This window comes from Pseudonaja textilis, chromosome 1 (assembly GCF_049901715.1).
Source record: "Pseudonaja textilis isolate UNSWEBS1 chromosome 1, rPseTex1.2, whole genome shotgun sequence".
Lineage (NCBI taxonomy): Eukaryota > Metazoa > Chordata > Lepidosauria > Squamata > Elapidae > Pseudonaja > Pseudonaja textilis.
In genome coordinates this window covers 230,096,553-230,114,214 of record NC_141990.1, presented here as the reverse complement: position 1 = coordinate 230,114,214, position 17,662 = coordinate 230,096,553, and the positions used below count along the sequence as shown (strand labels likewise).

Here is a 17,662-nt window from a genome sequence, read left to right as displayed (position 1 = left end):
ACACTGTCTTTTGAAGAATATATATAAATATATGGTATATATTTCAAAAATATTTGAATAGCTTTAGGAGTGTATCATTCAATTGTGACTATTAAATAAATTACAGCAAAAATTATGTCTAATACCTATTTTTTTAAAAACACCTAAATATATTCATATATTAATATTTAGAATATTTTAGAATGGATGTTATGGACATATATAACAGTACAACTCCTGAATACAAGATAATCCAGCCATCAAATAGCTAACATAAGGTCTATGTGGCTCTAACCCTGGCAGCTTTCAAAAGGACTTTGAAAAGCTCTACCCCTAACCTAAAATGTATATTCAGGCCTGATTATAGTACTAAGACAACATTGATTTACTTGTCAATGATCTCTGGCTAGCTCAGGTAGTACATCCATCCTGATCTCAGTTGTTTTTGATACCATCAGTCATTGTATCTTTCTGGACCAACTCAGTGGGCTGGGAGTTGGGGGCACTATTTTGTGGCTCTCATCCTTTCTTCCAAGGCCAATTCTAGAGAATAGTATTGGTAGGAAAGAAGAGTTGAACCCAATGACCTTGTTTGGACAGGCACCTCTTAGCTGTATCCTATCCCCACTTCTTCCTATTTAACATTTGCTTAAAGCTACAAACCAAGGTTATATGTCAGTATGAAGTGCAGTATCATCAATATGCTGATGATACCCAGTAGTACATCTTTTCCTGGCCCAATCAAGTGATGTTATGAAAGTCATTTCTTACTGACTGGAGGCTACAAGATTATAGATGTAGGAAAATAGGCTTCAGCTGAATCCTGATAAGATAGCCATTGTGAGCTTTAAGTCCGCCCTCCCTTCCCCCTGGATTTTCCATCCTAAATTCTGCACAGAGGTGCACTTCTCCAGTTAAATTTGGTGAACAATTTGAGGATGCTACTGGACTTACTGCTCCTGTAGAAGAGCAGGTAGCAGACATGGTCAGGAGGGCTCTTCTACAGGTATGTCTTTGTCCATTCCTCTACTAAAAAGCTTTGCTCATGTTCACTCATTGGGATTACTGTAGCGCACTCTGCAGGGGCTACCCTTGGAGACCACACAAACACTACATCTGGTTCAGAATGCAGAAGCATGGAGATTTGGGGGCATATCTTACTATGTGCATGAAACATTGTTGCTCCATTAGCTGCAGTGCCTCTCACTAGGCTTCCAGATATAATTCAAGACACTGATTATTGCTTACAAAGACCTCCATGGCACATGACCAGGCTACTTGTACAACCATCTTTCTCCTATTGGTCCTGCCTACCCCATCAGATCTGGTAAAGAGTTTTGGATTTCCTCTATTAAAGAATGTCATATTATGGGACCAGTCATGCTTTCTCAATAGTACCATCTGGTTTGTGGACTGGGTAGCCTCATTCCCAACATTTGAATGGCCCCAACCCTGGTAGCCTTTCACAAGGCACTGAAGATCTGACCATTTCTGGAGATTTTGCCAGGAGGCAGATGTTTTCTTTCTATTGATGGTAACTGGGATTAACAGTGTATTCTTGGGTGCCAGAGGATTATGTTTGGGGTTTGTTTGTTTGTTTTAATCTTGTGAACCACACTTGTCTGGAATTGGTAACTGTATTGAATGGTCAGATGCTGTCTTGTTATCTACATGGCACTGCCTTTAGTCTGTTTTTTTTTTTAGGTGCTCAGACTCATTTTGAAGTCAGGGAACATCTAAATCTAATAAAATAAAATGCGTTTCACAACCCATATTTTCTGCAAACGACATGTAACAGATTCTATAGAGCAATAGTCTCCAACTGTTTTGGTTCTGCAGACCAGTGATACTGGTGATGGCTTTGGTGATTTCGGTAGCAGGGGAATGGTTTCACACACACAATCTAAATCCCATGAATGCACAAATGAAGCTTTGTCCATTCACCCACCCTTCAGCAGCCCAGTTCCCAATGGACCACGACCTAGTAGCGAGCCATGGCCCAAGGGTTGAGGACCCCTATTATACAATAATTATTTCTCATAGTGTACAAATGCAGTGAAATAACAAACTGATTATCATTAATCACTCAATTAGGAAGCATGACAATGATTAATAAATACTAAATATTGTAATTCAAATGGCCTTGCAAATATATAATTAAAAATGATCTGTTGAGAATCATGATATTACTATATTATTCTATGCAAGAAAAAGTTACATAAAAATAGACACATACCTACTTCCTGGTGGCTCTGATTTATAAGGTCCTTATACAATTCAAAAATAATTACTGTAGTTGCATCATTAAACAAAGATTCACCTTTAATTAAGTTGATAACTATTTTTGAAAGGCCTAAGAAAAAAATATGAAAATTAATGTAATTTATTCATTTATTTGTTTATTTAAGAAAATGTATATGACTGCCCAATTCACTCTCAGTGACTCTGGGCAGCTTACAAAGATAAAAGCCAAATAAAAATAAAAAAGCCATACCCCACCCCCCCATGACAACTATTTAAATGAATTAAGATTCACTTTTAATGTTAACAATGTTTCTTTACTTGTTAACAAGAAATCTAATTGGGGGGGGGGGCATTACCACACTTAAATTTTTATCTAAAAAGCAATGATGAAATAACAGCATCATGATATTCTCAATATAAATCCCATTACCAGTTTACATTATGCATTCTCATGTCTCAAAGGTAATTGCTGTAATTGACCAAGCTCAGAATGAGGTGAAATTGGCAAAGGATGCTAGATTTCTTCGATTATATTCAAAGTAAAACAATCACTCTACAAGTTGCTCAAATTGAAGAGATAGGAAACTATCAGCACTGAGAGGTGGTAGGAAAGATATGATATTACAGTACCTGAAATAATATTGCCCAGAATATCAATTATCCAAGGAGTTAGTGCTCTTCTCTTCAGTGGATGTTCCAAGACAGGGGTGTCAAACTCAAGACCCACTGGCCGCATCCAGCCCATGGGGTGCTTAGATCTGGCCAGCAGGGCTGGCCTGGAAATAGGAAATGACTGGCCCATGGTGCCTCTGCTAGCAAAAATGGGGCATGGGGGGCATGGGCAGCCCCCCTCCCATGGCCCATTTTGGCTGCAGGGTGCTGCAGGAGGTGTCCATCCCATCTCCTCCTGCCACCCCAGCTGGCTTGCAGAGGACAACTACAATGTTAATCTGGCCCTCCAAGAAATCCAGTTTGACACCCCTGTTGTAAGAGGTGAACAGTAAGTAGTGTAAGTAGTGAACAGAAGTTTGGATTATTGATTAAATGGCCCCTTCAAGGTCTAGGATTCTATGACTTTATAAAATTGAAATCAATCCTAATGTACTTTCTATCAAATCTATAAATCCTGTAGTCATTCATTATTTTTTCAGATGTGATTTCAGGGGTGGGATGCTACTGGTTCAGCCCGGTTCTGTAGAACCGATAGCTCCAAGGAGCAGCTGACACCGAACTAGTTTGCTGCAATGATCTTCTGGTCACCTCTTTGGCCCACCCATCCGCCCAGGTTCTAGGCTGTCCTTCAGTCTCTGCTTTTTCCTCCTCAGCTGGTTTGTGTGGCACAGCTGAGTGCCGCTCATCAGAAGGTGAATGGTTGCCGGACGCAGTTACTTTGTAAGTAATGTGCACGCACACGTAGTGTGCACGTGCACGCATTTGGTGTGCATGTCTGTGAAGCGAACCGGTTATGTCGGTAGGATCCCACCTCTGTGTGATTTGGACATATTTGTTTTAGCATTCCACCCACCCACCCACTATACCTGACTGGTGATGGTGGGAGAACAATATAAAGCTATTATACTGACCAACATGGCTCTAGTCTAAAGAAAGACCTGGGGACCTACTCCAGTGTTCCCCGCCAACAAACTTTATGGATCAACTAAAAATGTGGAAATATGGTACCAAGCACTGTGTCCCCCTGGCTGGGAGGTACCAATAAAGCTACAAAGGAAGAGCAAAGACACTATCATAGTAGCAGGAGCATCGATGACGTGGATGGGATAAATCCTAATGGCCCTCCAGCTATTGAAATAGCTCCTCATGAAAAGAGGTATCTCCGCTGTTCAAAGACCTTCAAATTAAGAACATGTAACATCAAAAAAGAAATATGAATATTATTAAGAACAAAATGAATAGGCTCAAAATTGACATACTAGGCATCAGTGAAGTTCATCGGACTGACTGTGGCTTCTTCAACTCTTATGATCATATCAAGTATTACTCTGGCAATGATACCATCAGAAGAAAAGGAGTAGGTTTCATACTGCATAAAAAAGTGAACTTCTTACTCACCAAGGTTTTTTACAGAAGCTACAGAAAGGATAGGATCTGTTGTACTAAGAATTATGCCAAACAGCATGCTATCATCCCAAGACCAATTGTATTTATTAATTTTATAAGTTATCCATCCAAGGAAAGCACAATTCATCAAAAATCCAGGAACTGATAGAATTACCACCTGTAATAAAAAATTTATCCATATATTTTTGGAATTCAGATGGGTATAATTCATTTATATTATTTGAAAATCATTTGTTAAATACAATGCAATTAAATGATAATAAGTACAGAAGTTGTAAATATGATTTTCTCAAATTAACTAAAATGTAAATTGCATACAGGTAGTCCTTGCTTAACAAACGTTAGTTCAGCAACTGTTCAAAGGTGATAGAACTGAATAAATTGTTGTCACGTTTTCAAAGTAATACCATTGCAGCGCCCCCCCAAATCATGTGATCGAAGTTCAGCACTTGGCAGCCCACCTACAATTATGACCAGAGCATATGTTTCAACTCCCTTCACCTGCCTCCCTTCATCCCTGCCCTTTTGACTAACCAGCCCTTTACCCCCATCTATTCCTGGAGCCCCCCTACCCTATCTTCTTCCTCCCGCTGCTAGAAAGGTACAGTGGCCAAGGCAGCTACTGGTCCTTTACAAAGTGAAGTGCAGGCAAGCATGGCAGAATAGGAGAAGCATTTAATGACAGTGCAGTCCTTGCCTAACAACTGCAATGAGAAGTGCCATCACTAAGTGGTGCAGTCATGTGGCATTCTGCCTAACCACAATTTCATTTAGTAATGGAAATTGTGGTCCCAAGTAAGGTCATTGAGTACTGCCTGTACTTACACCAGGGAGTGATACATTTAGAAAAGTTATAAACACAAACTCTTCACATTTCACACACTTTTATTCATATTTGATACAAGACTATAATATATAAAACAGGTGTACATATTTGGTTCATCACAGCTGCATGTATGGAATGTTCAACAGGAGGATAATATGTGGAAAAACAACAACAACAGTACTGTGGAGAATTAAGATTAACATAATGCATCTGACAGAAAGAGAAATAATGGTGGTATTATATATGGATATGGAGATGTGCACTTTAGTAAGCTTAATTATCTCTGTTTTTTTATTTTGTCAAGCGATTGTTAGGTACCAGGTATAAGTATAAACATGGTTATGAATACATGAAATGGATATGAATACGAAACAATAGGACAGTGATGGTAGGCAGGTTGGTGCGCTTATGCACGCCCTCTACAGACCTCTTAGGAAAGGGGTGAGGTCAATAGTAGACAGTCTAAGGTTAAAGTTTTGGGGGTTTGGGGAAGAAACCACAGAGTTAGGAAAAGTATTCCAGACATTGACCACTCTGTTGCTGAAGTCGTATTTCCTGCAATCAAGTCTGATGTGGTTTACCTTGAGTTTGTATCTGTTGTGTGCTCTTGTATTGTTGTGGTTGAAGCTGAAGTATTCATTGACAGGAAGACATTGCAATGTATAATTTTATATACTATACTTAGATCAGACCGAAGGCGGCGTAGTTCTAGATTTTCTAGGTCTAGAATTTCAAGTCTGGTGGCATAAGCAATTATTCTGCAAAGAGTAGAGTGGAGAACTCTTGTGAAATATTTCTGGACTTTCTCAACTGTATTAATATCAGATACGTAATGCGGATTCAGACTGATGAGATGTATTCAAGTATTGGTCTAGCAAATGTTTTGTATGCTCTAGTTAGTAGTGTGATATTACCTGAGGAAAAGCTACATAGGATTAGGTTAACAACTCTTAATGCCTTTTTGGCTATGTAGTTACAGTGGGTTCTAGTACTTAAGATCATTAGAGATGAGTACTCCAAGTCCTTGACAGAGTTTGGATCATCAACAAGGTCTTGACTATTCAGCTTGTATTTTATTTTCTGTTTGTTTTTTTGCCAATATGTAAGACAGAGTATTTATCTGTTGAGATTTGAAGTTGTCATTTGTTTGACCATTCTGATACATAGTCAATGTCTTTTTGAAGACTAGCAATATTGTCTGTGGTGTTGAATAGCTTTACATCATCAGCGAAGAGAACACAGTTGCTCTTAATATGATCACAGAGAACATTTATGTAGAGTATGAAGAGAGTTGGTCCTAGAACACTGCCTTGGGGGACACCACTGTTGACAGGTACAGAATTTGATAGGACGCTCCCAATTTTGACCATTTGTTGTCTGTTTGACAGGAATACTTCTATCCAGTTATGCAGGTGTCCAGATACCATAAGATTTTAGTTTTAGGAGTAGTTTGTCATGTACCACTGAATCAAAGGCTTTACAGAAGTCTACATAGATTGCGTCTATTGCTTTGCCCTGATCAAGTTGTATAGTTCATGTTGTTGTAGTGTAAGAGTTGCAGATTACAGGATAGTTTTTTTCTGAAACCAAATTGTTTGTTAGAGAGTAGGTTGTTTGCCTCTAAGTGGAGGATAATGGATTGGTTAATAATTGATTCCATGACTTTACAGGTGATGCAGCATAAAGAGATTGGTCTGTAATTTTCAACTAGGCTGGGGTCTCCCCTTTTGAAGATGGGGATGACCGTGGCTTGTGACCATAGGTTTGGCAAGGAGCTGGTCCTGAAATATTTTTCAAAGATTATGCTTAGAGGTTCGGCTATGGCAGTGGATAGCTTTTTAAAGAAGTAGGCACATATTCCGTCCAGTCCAATAGATAGAGATGGTTTTAGATTGCATAATGCTTTTTCAACATTGTTCAATATAATTAGGTAGAATTGGCTTAACAATCTCAAATTACAGGACAATCCGTACTATTCCTTTTAGAATATATTCGTGGATAATATTTCCAAGACTGATAGAAAGGAGAGAGAGAAAAATTAAACTGGAAATATAATCCCCAGATTATTTTTATCTTGATTGCAAGATCTCCTTCAGTAACAATGGAAGGATCTTAGTCAGCCTAATTTTTTTCTTACCTGCATCCACACTGTTTGAACAATGCCGCTTTGAAACCAATCTGGTAAGGAACTTTACAGTTAACTTAAAACAATGTTATTCAATGTGTTACATACATTAGCCTTTTCTTAACAGACTGTTATTCAAATAATATATTGCAGAATCATCAACATCAAGGCAGTTTCATATAGCCAAGGTGTTATTTCCTTTTGTGCTATCCTGTTTGTAACTTGTTAGAAACAAAGTCAAGTAGTTACACAAAGTAAGCTAATATGCAGTGCTCATATGCAAAATTCAAGATTTGAGATAAACCAGACAGAATTGAGATCCAAACAAAAGGTTCGTACAAAGGTTGAAATTGACAAGTCACTCAGCATCCATCATAGGCCCAAACCTTACCAAAACACCAAAATTTCCTTAATCCTCTCACCTATTAATTCATACCCCAAGGCCAGCTCTCACATTAGCCTTCATTCTTTACTCTAGAGTCTAAACCTAAGAATAACAATCCATTCTTCCTATCACTCTTCCAGCTTTTTCTCCCTAACAGCATTGTATAAACCAATGTATAAACAAAAAGAGTTTCCACCAATAATATCTCCCTAGACCGTCCTCTTAATCAATGACCATCCTATCAGATAACACACATTGCATTGTTACAAAATTTTCAAATTGTACCAAGCCAAATGGCAAGTTGTTTTGACAGATCTGCCCAGGCCCAGCAGTTTCAAGGCTCAGACATGTGAAAGATAACTGCAAAAATCCAATTCCACATCCACGCCTATTATGTTCTGTTGTGGAATAATACAGCATGGAATAACAGACCAGCTTTGGACACTCTTCTCAGATTTCTTCCTTGATTCTCCCCCTTCAGTACCAGCATTTATCAGCTTCTATAGATAAGGCTTTACATACTACAGCCTGATTCAGCAACATTTCCTCTTATCACATGCACGTTGTTTGCTTTTGTCTCAGTAGCACTATCTTAATACTATGCTTCATGCTGCAACCTTACTGTGCAATCTCTATTTTTCCTGTAACACATTTAAAAATTCCCTGCTTTTGCTCTTGCTTTCTTTTCTATCTTAATTCCACCACTGGCCCTCTCATTTCAAAGCAACCCTGGGTGGATTATAACATTAAAAGCAATAAAACTATAAAAGATAAATATTCTAAAAACAATAAAATAAAACTACAATCCAAAGTAAAGTTTATGACAAAACACCCGTTAACTCCCAAATCCACCAGATATCTGAACTGTAATCTCAACTCACTTCCACTTACCTTCACTTTTAATAAGTGTCAACCAATTCAACTACATCCACTTTACTCATATAGCCCCAGAAATTTAACAGAAAAAGGATATTCTCTGATCATGATTCTATCAATCTCAATTGGCTTTTTTTTCTTTTCTAATTTTTCAGTTACTTTGAACAAATATATTGGGGTGGGGGTGGGGGTTTATCAGCTACCCAGTTGACAAGTTGGATATCTATCTTGAGAACCTTTGAAGGCCCAATGTTTTTTGAAACACACAAGAAAATCTGAGGAAGCCTTACTGAAACAAGAACTGAAGGGATTACTTCCTGCCTAGTAGTTAGTTCTCTGATGAATGTGAAAGACTGTGTAGCAGGACTTCTGTTCTCTTCTTCTATGGCGGAGTAGCTTAAGAGAATAACTTCCCCAGAAGATGAGGGTTGGAGAGGGAAATCATTTGTTCAACTTATTTGTAAAGGTGCTTATCCAAAGTGGAACCACAAGGTGGCACTAATGTCAAAGGAGTAAATCTTTCAATTTTTCTTTTAAACAGTAGTCCTCACCTCTACCAAAAACTTTTTTGTTTGGGGAAGAGTTTTGTGACACTTTAGACATTATTTTGGCTAGAGTTCTATATTTGGATCTGAAAGTATTCCTGGCTGACCTTCCTTCTTTCAATGCCCATGTGCCTCTATACTATTAGTTTAGATCCAGAAACTTTATTGTCCAGCTTTGCAGATAAATCATTTTGGGATTTTTAAAAAAAGGGAATTTACTTTTTGGCAAAGAGGAAAAAAATGCCTTCCTTTTAACTAAAGGAAAAGTGCCATCAAGCTCTGTAAACTTTTAATTCTAAAATTAGGAAGTAGAATTAGAAAAGTACAGCATGTTAGTAATTAATGCAAATCACATGGAAATTGGCAAATACTATGCTTATAATTATTTTAGATTGGAATCTTGAGTAGAATAAATCATTTTTTGTCTAGCAATTTAACTACTTACCAACTGAGGCTTGCGAAGATAAAAGAGGTTGCAACAGAATGCAATGCAATTAACTAACTGCTTGCCAGGTGAAGCTAAGAGAATGTAACAGCTTCTCACTTTGATATGCTTCATAACAAGAGGCAAACTGGTGTGGTCTTGCACCACATTTCTAACAAATCCTAAAAACCTAATAGCTACCTCACAAAGAGGGCAATCTGCTTTTCTTAAAGACTAGAGATAACAGTCTTCATCTTTGAACTTTGAACTCCAGAGATGGAACCCAATGTATTAAGATGTACGAACCCACTCAGAAAGGTGAGAAAAGATTAGATTCCTCTCTTCTAAAGCACCCTATTTACATTTCAAAATCTGATCCATAGGGTTGAGAAATTCTAAGTGGATATTTATGAGGCATGGGAGAGGATTCCTAGTGTATGAGCTGAATGTCATTTTTGAAATTTTGTATTTCAATCTCTGGAATTTATTTAGCTGGATTTGTTCATTTTTGCAGCTTCTGAGATTTGGATGCCAGTATTTACATTTCCTCATTCAATGATTCTGTCAGGAGACATTATCTCTTCAGTCAATAGCTCTTGAATTCAACTCACTCCAATACCATTTATACTGATAGAAATGAAATAAATTCCTATAGATAATTCCACTATCAATGTCCTCCCTTTTGTGTCTTTATATACTAATTTTGATGCTATTTCTTCCTAAATGTATATTGCTACCCCTTTTTTCTTCTGCTAGTGTTGTTTATAATTTTCCTATTTTTTTGTATTGTAAGCATCTCTAGTCTTGGTTTTTAATGTGCACTTCTTGGAGACACACTACATCCATCTTCTGTTTCTCTAATTTAGATAATATTATTCTTTTTGTTGGTGTGTTTAAACCGTTCACATTGATTGATAGGAATTTCAGTCCCTGTTCTATTTTTATTTCTGTTCCAATCTCTGTCTTCTGTTTGCTCTAGTTTCTCTTTGGTTTCTGGTTCTTACTCCTTCTTCTAGGTCAGCTATCCCCTCGTTATTTCCTTTTTCTTGTTCTTTCTCTCTATTCTCTTGCTGTTGTTTCTCTTGAGTCAGTAGGTCCAGTTCTTTTCTGCTTTCCTCTTCGGGTCCAACCAGCTGCTCATAGAAGTCTTGAGCTTTTCCCAAATAATCAATTTATTTTCTTATTATTCCATGTTCCATATTCTTTTTGTTTAGTTGGTTAGCCAAAAATTGGTAGTCCTTCCATTGCTCATGTACTCTCCTGGGGATCTGTTTCAATACAACTATTTCTTTTCCGTTGTACATCATTGGTTCCTCTCTAGTAATTTTATAAACTATGTCCCTTACTTTTCTTAAAGCAACTCTTGTATCTAGGGAGTCTGTGGAGCCTCATATACACCCTGTAAACGTCATCAATTTCATTTATCATTTCTTGCCTGTCACTCTGTAGGGCATCTGCCATCAGTTCAGCCATCAGTATTGTTAGGTCTTCCTTTTTTGATTCTGTTACATTCTGGAACCTTAAGAAAAAGGAAGCCCGATCCATTTCAAGGTGGATAAGAGATTCTTCCATTTCTTTGTTGTATCCTGACATCTTCTGGCCTATTGCCTCTAGTTTTTTCTGTCTGTTCCATTTTGTTTTCAATTAATTTTTTTATCCTTTCCTCGTTTTTCCTGATCGGTTCTTGGATGGACCCCATTTTACCATCTAAATTGTGTATTTCTACTTTCATCTCTCCCATTTCCGATTTTAGTTCTGCTTTAATCACTACCATATCAGATTTGATCTCCATGTGGTTATTCGACAAGTTTCTTGTAATTTGATCGTTTCCTGTATTGTCAGTAGGGTAGTTTGCATCATTTGCATGTTAAGAGTGGTATTCAGTTTTTCTGGAATCAGCATCTTTTCAATTGTTTGCTGATTTGATGTAGCCGGACTGGAGATCGACACCAACAATGTAGGCTTTTTCCCCGTCTTGGTGGTCGTAACGCTGGTCATCTCTCTGATTATTTAATGCTGTTCTCCTAAGATCTTATAGATGTTCTCCCAAATTAATGCTGTTCTCCTCAGATCTTATAGATGTTCTCCCAAATTACCATCCGGGTCAATTAGTTTCTTTTGGAATTTTTTCCTCAATTTAATAGTCAATAAGTTACTTAATAAACCCCCCAAAATCAATATTATGAAAATAGGTAATACCAGTTAATAACTATTTGTTAATAATTAGTGTTCATAGTCAATAATTACTGATTTGCCAATATGCTAAATAATAAATATCTATAGGAAATAAAAGCATTGTATTACTAAGGATATATGCACCGAATAGTTTTACAAAACTATACATGATAAAATTATTGAATTAGGACATCAGAACATATGTGTAATTGGAGACTATAATGCAATAATAGACATCTGGAAAAACTATGCTAGTGAACAAAAATGTAAAAAGAAAAGAAATACACTACCAAAAACCTTTTTTGAAATATCAGAAGAATTGAACTTATTGGACTTATGGAGAATAATGAACCCAGGAGAAACCAAATTCACCTTCTACTCCAACCCGCATAAATCCTGGTCTAGAATAGATATAGCCTGGGTAAATGAAGACCTAATTAAAGAAATTGAAGGAACAGAAATAATGCCAAACACTTGGGCCAACCATAACCCGTTCAAAATAAAATGGAAAGGACAGACGAGGCAAAGAGGCAGGAAGATGCTAAATTCACAAATCCTAAAAGAAAAAGAATATATTCAAAAAATCTCAGAAGAACTAGAACTATTCTTTAAAGATAACAAAAAACAGCATACCTCATTGCAAAATCTATGGGACACGATGAAGGCATATTTGAGAGGAATAACAATAGCCTATACGGCAAAAAGAAATAAAGAAAAATGGGGGAATCACAACAGATTAATAGGGGAGATAAAGAGATTAGAAGACAAATTACAAAGCAGCATCTTTAGTATGGATTAAAGATTGGATTAAATTAGAAAACAAGAGAATCTTAATACTAGAAGGACATGATATGCAAATAGGGTGGCATGCCTTCATATGGGACCCCAGGAATAAGAATCACTCCTACTTTTATAGACATGTCTTGCGAGATTCACTGATAAACACTCGGGAGGAAATCAGGAAAAAACACTATACCAAAATTCCAGGCTGGCTGTCCACTATGGAGGCAATGATCCACCCAAATATCAGTAAAAAACTTAAATATTTTCAATTTTTGGATAATAAAGGAAAGACTCAAAACAACTCAAGAATTAAAAACACAAGGAATATTTATAGATTGGTGGCCATACTTTTAAGCGCAGATGAGATATAAAAAATTCGGATTTGAAACAAAAACAATCCAATTAGATAAAATATTAGGACCAGAAGAAAAAATAATATCTAAAATATACAAATATTTGTTAAATTTTGATTTAGAAGAAGAAATCGTTAAAGGACCAATGTTGGCCTGGGCAAAAAACTTTGGACATAATATTGAATTGGATGACTGGGAAAACGTATGGCAAAAAAACTTTTCCATTACAAAATCGGTTGCTTACAAAGGAAATTTATATAAAATGCTCTATCAATGGCACTTAGTACCATTAAGGCTTGCAAAAATTTACCCCAAATGGAACCCAAATTGTTGGAAATGTAAGAAAACACAAGACACCTTTTTTCACGTCTGGTGGCTATGCCCAGAAATTAAGAAATATTGAATTAGGATGCAAACATGGCTAGAGGAAATGACCCACTGCAGGTTGGAGTCGAAGCTGGAATTATTTATCCTGGGAATCATTAAAGAGAAATATCCCCCAAAGATTCGATATTTGATTATCGAATTGCGCAAGCTCAGACCTGGAAGATGTCTACCACTCCGTCAAATGACATAATTCGTAAAATTTTGGATTGTGCAGAGATGGATAGACCCACATTGAAATTAAAGGACAAAGAGGACTCAGAATACTACTTAATCTGGAATATCTGGTATCAATGGTTAGACAGTAAAACATGATAAAGAAAAGTCAAAAAATGAAATAAAATTGGTATATAGGTAGGAAAAAGGAGAAGTTGTAGAAAAGGAGGAACTGTTAGAAAAATGGAGACTTAATTAAATATCTATGTTGGATTCATAAATTCCAATGTGGAAATACGTATATTGAACAATTAAAAATGTTTACTCCATTTCCCCCCATGCTTACAGAATGTTAAAATGTAATACATAGATTATAATTACTCCTGACTTTATGTGTGTGTGTGTGTGTGTGTGTGTATGTGTATGTATATATATACACACATACACACACACACACAGAGTATTAACATGATACTCCTTTTCATACTTGAATTATTGACCTATAAAGATGAAATATTTTTGTTTATTAATAGTAGCAAAGCACTGTGAATTAATACCACTAATACAATAAATAACTGTCAAATATTATGTGTATCTATGACATTTATGGTACTGCCAAGTGATGTTGAAAGATGTTGACATTTCTTCTACAGAAACATTTGTAAATCTTTTTAATATTTTGTAAAATTTTTAATATCTTGAATTTCAATAAAGAATATTTTTAATTAAAAAAGGAAAAAAAAATGAAATAAATTAAAGAAGCTAATCCAAAGGAACATACTGTATAGATTTCCACTCTATGTCTGACCGTGACTAACAGAATGATACTAAGTAATTTGATTGGAGCTAGTTTTAAGAACTGATTACAAACTGAAATTTATAAAAATGATTTAAAATTTTATTAAAAATGAATTTTCCAGGCTAGGCAATCAAAAATAAGAAAATATGAATAAATAAATTAACAGAAGAGCAGTGCATGATAAAGTGATAACTATTATAACAGTTTGTAATATTCAGCCAACATTTCCTGCTCACAGAATCACAGAGCCTTTTAAAAAAAAAAAATTTTAGGCCTATTTATAACTTTAAACCAGCAAGTGGGTAACTATTTGCTGATGGGTCCTTGGTGCTCTCTGAACTTGCTTATTTTTTTGTAGGCATTTCATTACCCTTAGCTAGGTAGCATCATCAATCCTAGTGAGAAGTGCTGTTTGCTTTGTTTATATTCTCATGACATGTCTATGTGCGTGGAGATTCTTTGGTTGGGCTGTTTACTGATGGCTTTGACAGTTTCTTGATTGAAGTATTACTTACTTGATTGTTAGTCTGAAGTTGATCTTGGAGATAATCCATGCTGGTTTGAGTGCTGATTACTGGTGGAAAGGTATTGGACTTTTTTTCTTATTTGGGCTGCTTAATTATCTCTTTTGCAGTCTATAAATGTTAGTCTTATGTGTCTATTAATGGCTGATTTGTCAGAGTGCTAGGCTTCTAGAAATTCCCTGGCATTTTTGGACTTAGCTTGGTCTAGGATTGTCACATTTTCCCAATCGAAACTATGGTTAAACTATGGTCAACAATTTGTTGAGATAATAGCACCAGGGCTGACCAAGTGCAAAAGAAATAAGTATTTTGCAATACTCTTGTGCACATATATCAATACAATTGTAACTTGTTCTTAGAACTGCAATGAAAATTATTCTGCAAGAATGTAAGCTAAGACCTAATGAAAAGCCAAAGTTAAAACATATCAGATTTTATATTCAAATAATTCTTATGACTAGGCAGCTGCAGCACTAATCTCTTGCTGAATTTATCCTAAGAGTCTTACTGCCCCACTTCTTTTGATGTATCTTGCTTCAGTCTCCACTTCAATTCCTTTTCCTCACAAATGTTGAAGCACCACTGGACATCACCCTGGACTAACCTCTTCTCCTCTCCTTATCTTTTCACAATTCTGGAAGGAGGCATAACTACCTTGAAATTTGTCTTTTTGTAATCAATAATGCTGTTTTCCTCACAAAAGCTCTAGCCTTATCTGTTACTCCTATTGAGGTAAGATGTTTCCATCATCCAAATTAGAGGTGAAGAATCTGCAGCTCCTTATTAATGAACTGCCTCATATTCTGACTAGAAAGAAAAGGCTCAGAACACCTAAAATCATATAAATCCCAGGAAGGATATGAAGAAATTTGAGGAAAAGAAATAGCAAATGGTTGAATCACTGATTATCGTGTTTCTAAAGAAAAAAAGTAAAAACATATTGGACTTACCTGCCAAAATGATTTTCGAAATATATATAAATCCATCTCAAATGCAGCTGTAAATATTATGATTGGTGTAAATAAATGAAGAAAAAGTATCGGATCTATATTTGCGATAACTTTCACAAAAGGCAACTGACAATAAAAATGAGTAAAAGATATTGTAAGAATTAGTAAAAGATAATGTAAAATTTGTTATATACTAGCTTCAAATATTGATTGAATGAATAATCTGCATATTGATTCATTAAGAGTAACTTTGTGTTATAAAAATGGGGGGGGGGGAATTGATAATGAAAAATGTGCCTTGGCAGAATATGGAGCTGGGCTCAGGAAACCATACTATTTGCAATTTTTAAAAGTATTTTTTAAAACTCAGTCCTAAATTATAGCATATTTCTAATGTTATTAAAAACATGATAGGATTCTGGTGCTTCCCAATAATTCTTCCCATTTGGAAGCATATTTTTACTACTTGTTCAAGTTACTACTATGTTCAAAGTATTTCAGATGGTCATCTATATGCCAGGCAGACTGCAGATATTCTGAATAAAATTTTATTCATGTTAAGACATAGAATTTACATTTTCACAATGAATAATGGCATGCTCTGTGTCATGTTTTATTATGTTTGTTATGTTGTAAGCCACTCAAGTCACCTCAAATATAGCATATAAATTTAATAAAATAAATACTGTGCTTATCTCTTATGGAACTGTTTTATCTCCCAAGGTGCTGGGGGCGGGGGTAAGAAAGGTAGTTACAGAGTTAATTTTTTGTTATTCTTTGTCATTTTCTTCCTTTTAACTTGTCAGAAAGGTAAATATAATTTGTGGAATCCTCTTCTTTCTCATATGCTAGGTTAGAGGAAACTCAAGGTAAGGTGCCTCCCTGGAAGATAAGTTGGTGACAAGAGTAACTTCAAGCCACTATACCAATTAGGAGGCAGAATTGTAAAGTGTATTGAACCAGGCAATATTTGGGACAGGAGGTTTAAGACCACTCACCTTTCACCACCTATATACACCACATCATTATCATTGTCATTCTAAATCCTATGTATCTGCTATTAATAACAAAGAATTTACTTTCGGCAAGAGGCCAGACTAGCCCAGATAACTGTTCTTTCTTCTTGTGTCTTTAGTGTTACAATGTTACAACGCATGTAGAAGAATCACCCAAGTGCCAGGAATGCGGAGACATACTATTTTAAAAGTAACAGAGTTATGAAAAAAATATATTTTCCATTATTTCTGCTGAAGTGGAAATAGTCTCCAATATTCAAAGTACCATGGCTAGAAGCACAAATTCTACTTAAGCTCAAGCCAGATAAGGATTTTGGAAGGCATTGTGGTTCATTTTTATTACATATAAACAGTAACATTATAAATTGGGGGGTGATATAGGTAGTGCAGACTTTTTAAAAAAAGGTATCCAGTATCCTAAACCATATTTACATATGTTTTATTTATTGTTGAATTTAGATGTTGCAGTATAACATTAAATCTATGCAATTTATAAGTGGAACAAAGAAGAAAATAGAAGATGCAATGTATTGTTGCTAGAATTAAAATATTTATTAGAATAATATTTCATTAAAAAAATCAAACTGAAGCCACTTAAGGTAGTTTCTCTCTCCCTCTGTTAGGAGTGGAAATAAGCCATTTGAATAGAGCATAACAGGCATGTTCTTTTCTCACAGAAATTGTTTTCTTGCAAACAATTCTTTTAACAGCACCTTGGACAGCATCCATTTGACTTCTGTCCATCCCAACAAGAATTTAGTATGTCTGATCAAATGCCTCAAATTGGCAAATTAAAATGATATACCCATCCTGTAATTTTTGGGCTCACAGGATCTAGAGTAGGTTTTAATTTATTCATTGCAGATTCCTGGGCATTTCTGTTTAGACTCTAAAGGAGGACTGGGAGGGAGGGACCATTAGTGGAGAAGTGAAATTGTTATAGAGCTAATAATGATTAATAATTAATAATAATCATGTTTAATAATGATAGATTTCAATATTTAATAAAATATTAAGGAGAATGTGTAAAATGATTAAT

General features: G+C 35.8%; 1 protein-coding gene across 1 annotated transcript in view; it reads right to left on the bottom strand.

Moving 5' to 3' along the window:
* Positions 1–17,662, bottom strand: part of LOC113440199 (solute carrier family 9 member C1-like) — a 97,855-nt gene that overhangs the window by 71,366 nt on the left and 8,827 nt on the right. Inside the window, exons 3-5 of the mRNA XM_087928612.1 lie at positions 15,608–15,733; positions 4,294–4,459; positions 2,216–2,332 (exon numbers count right to left, since the gene is read on the bottom strand). Of these exons, the coding sequence (XP_087784738.1) occupies positions 2,216–2,332; positions 4,294–4,459; positions 15,608–15,733 (409 nt within the window). The remainder of the gene's footprint in view (positions 1–2,215; positions 2,333–4,293; positions 4,460–15,607; positions 15,734–17,662) is intronic.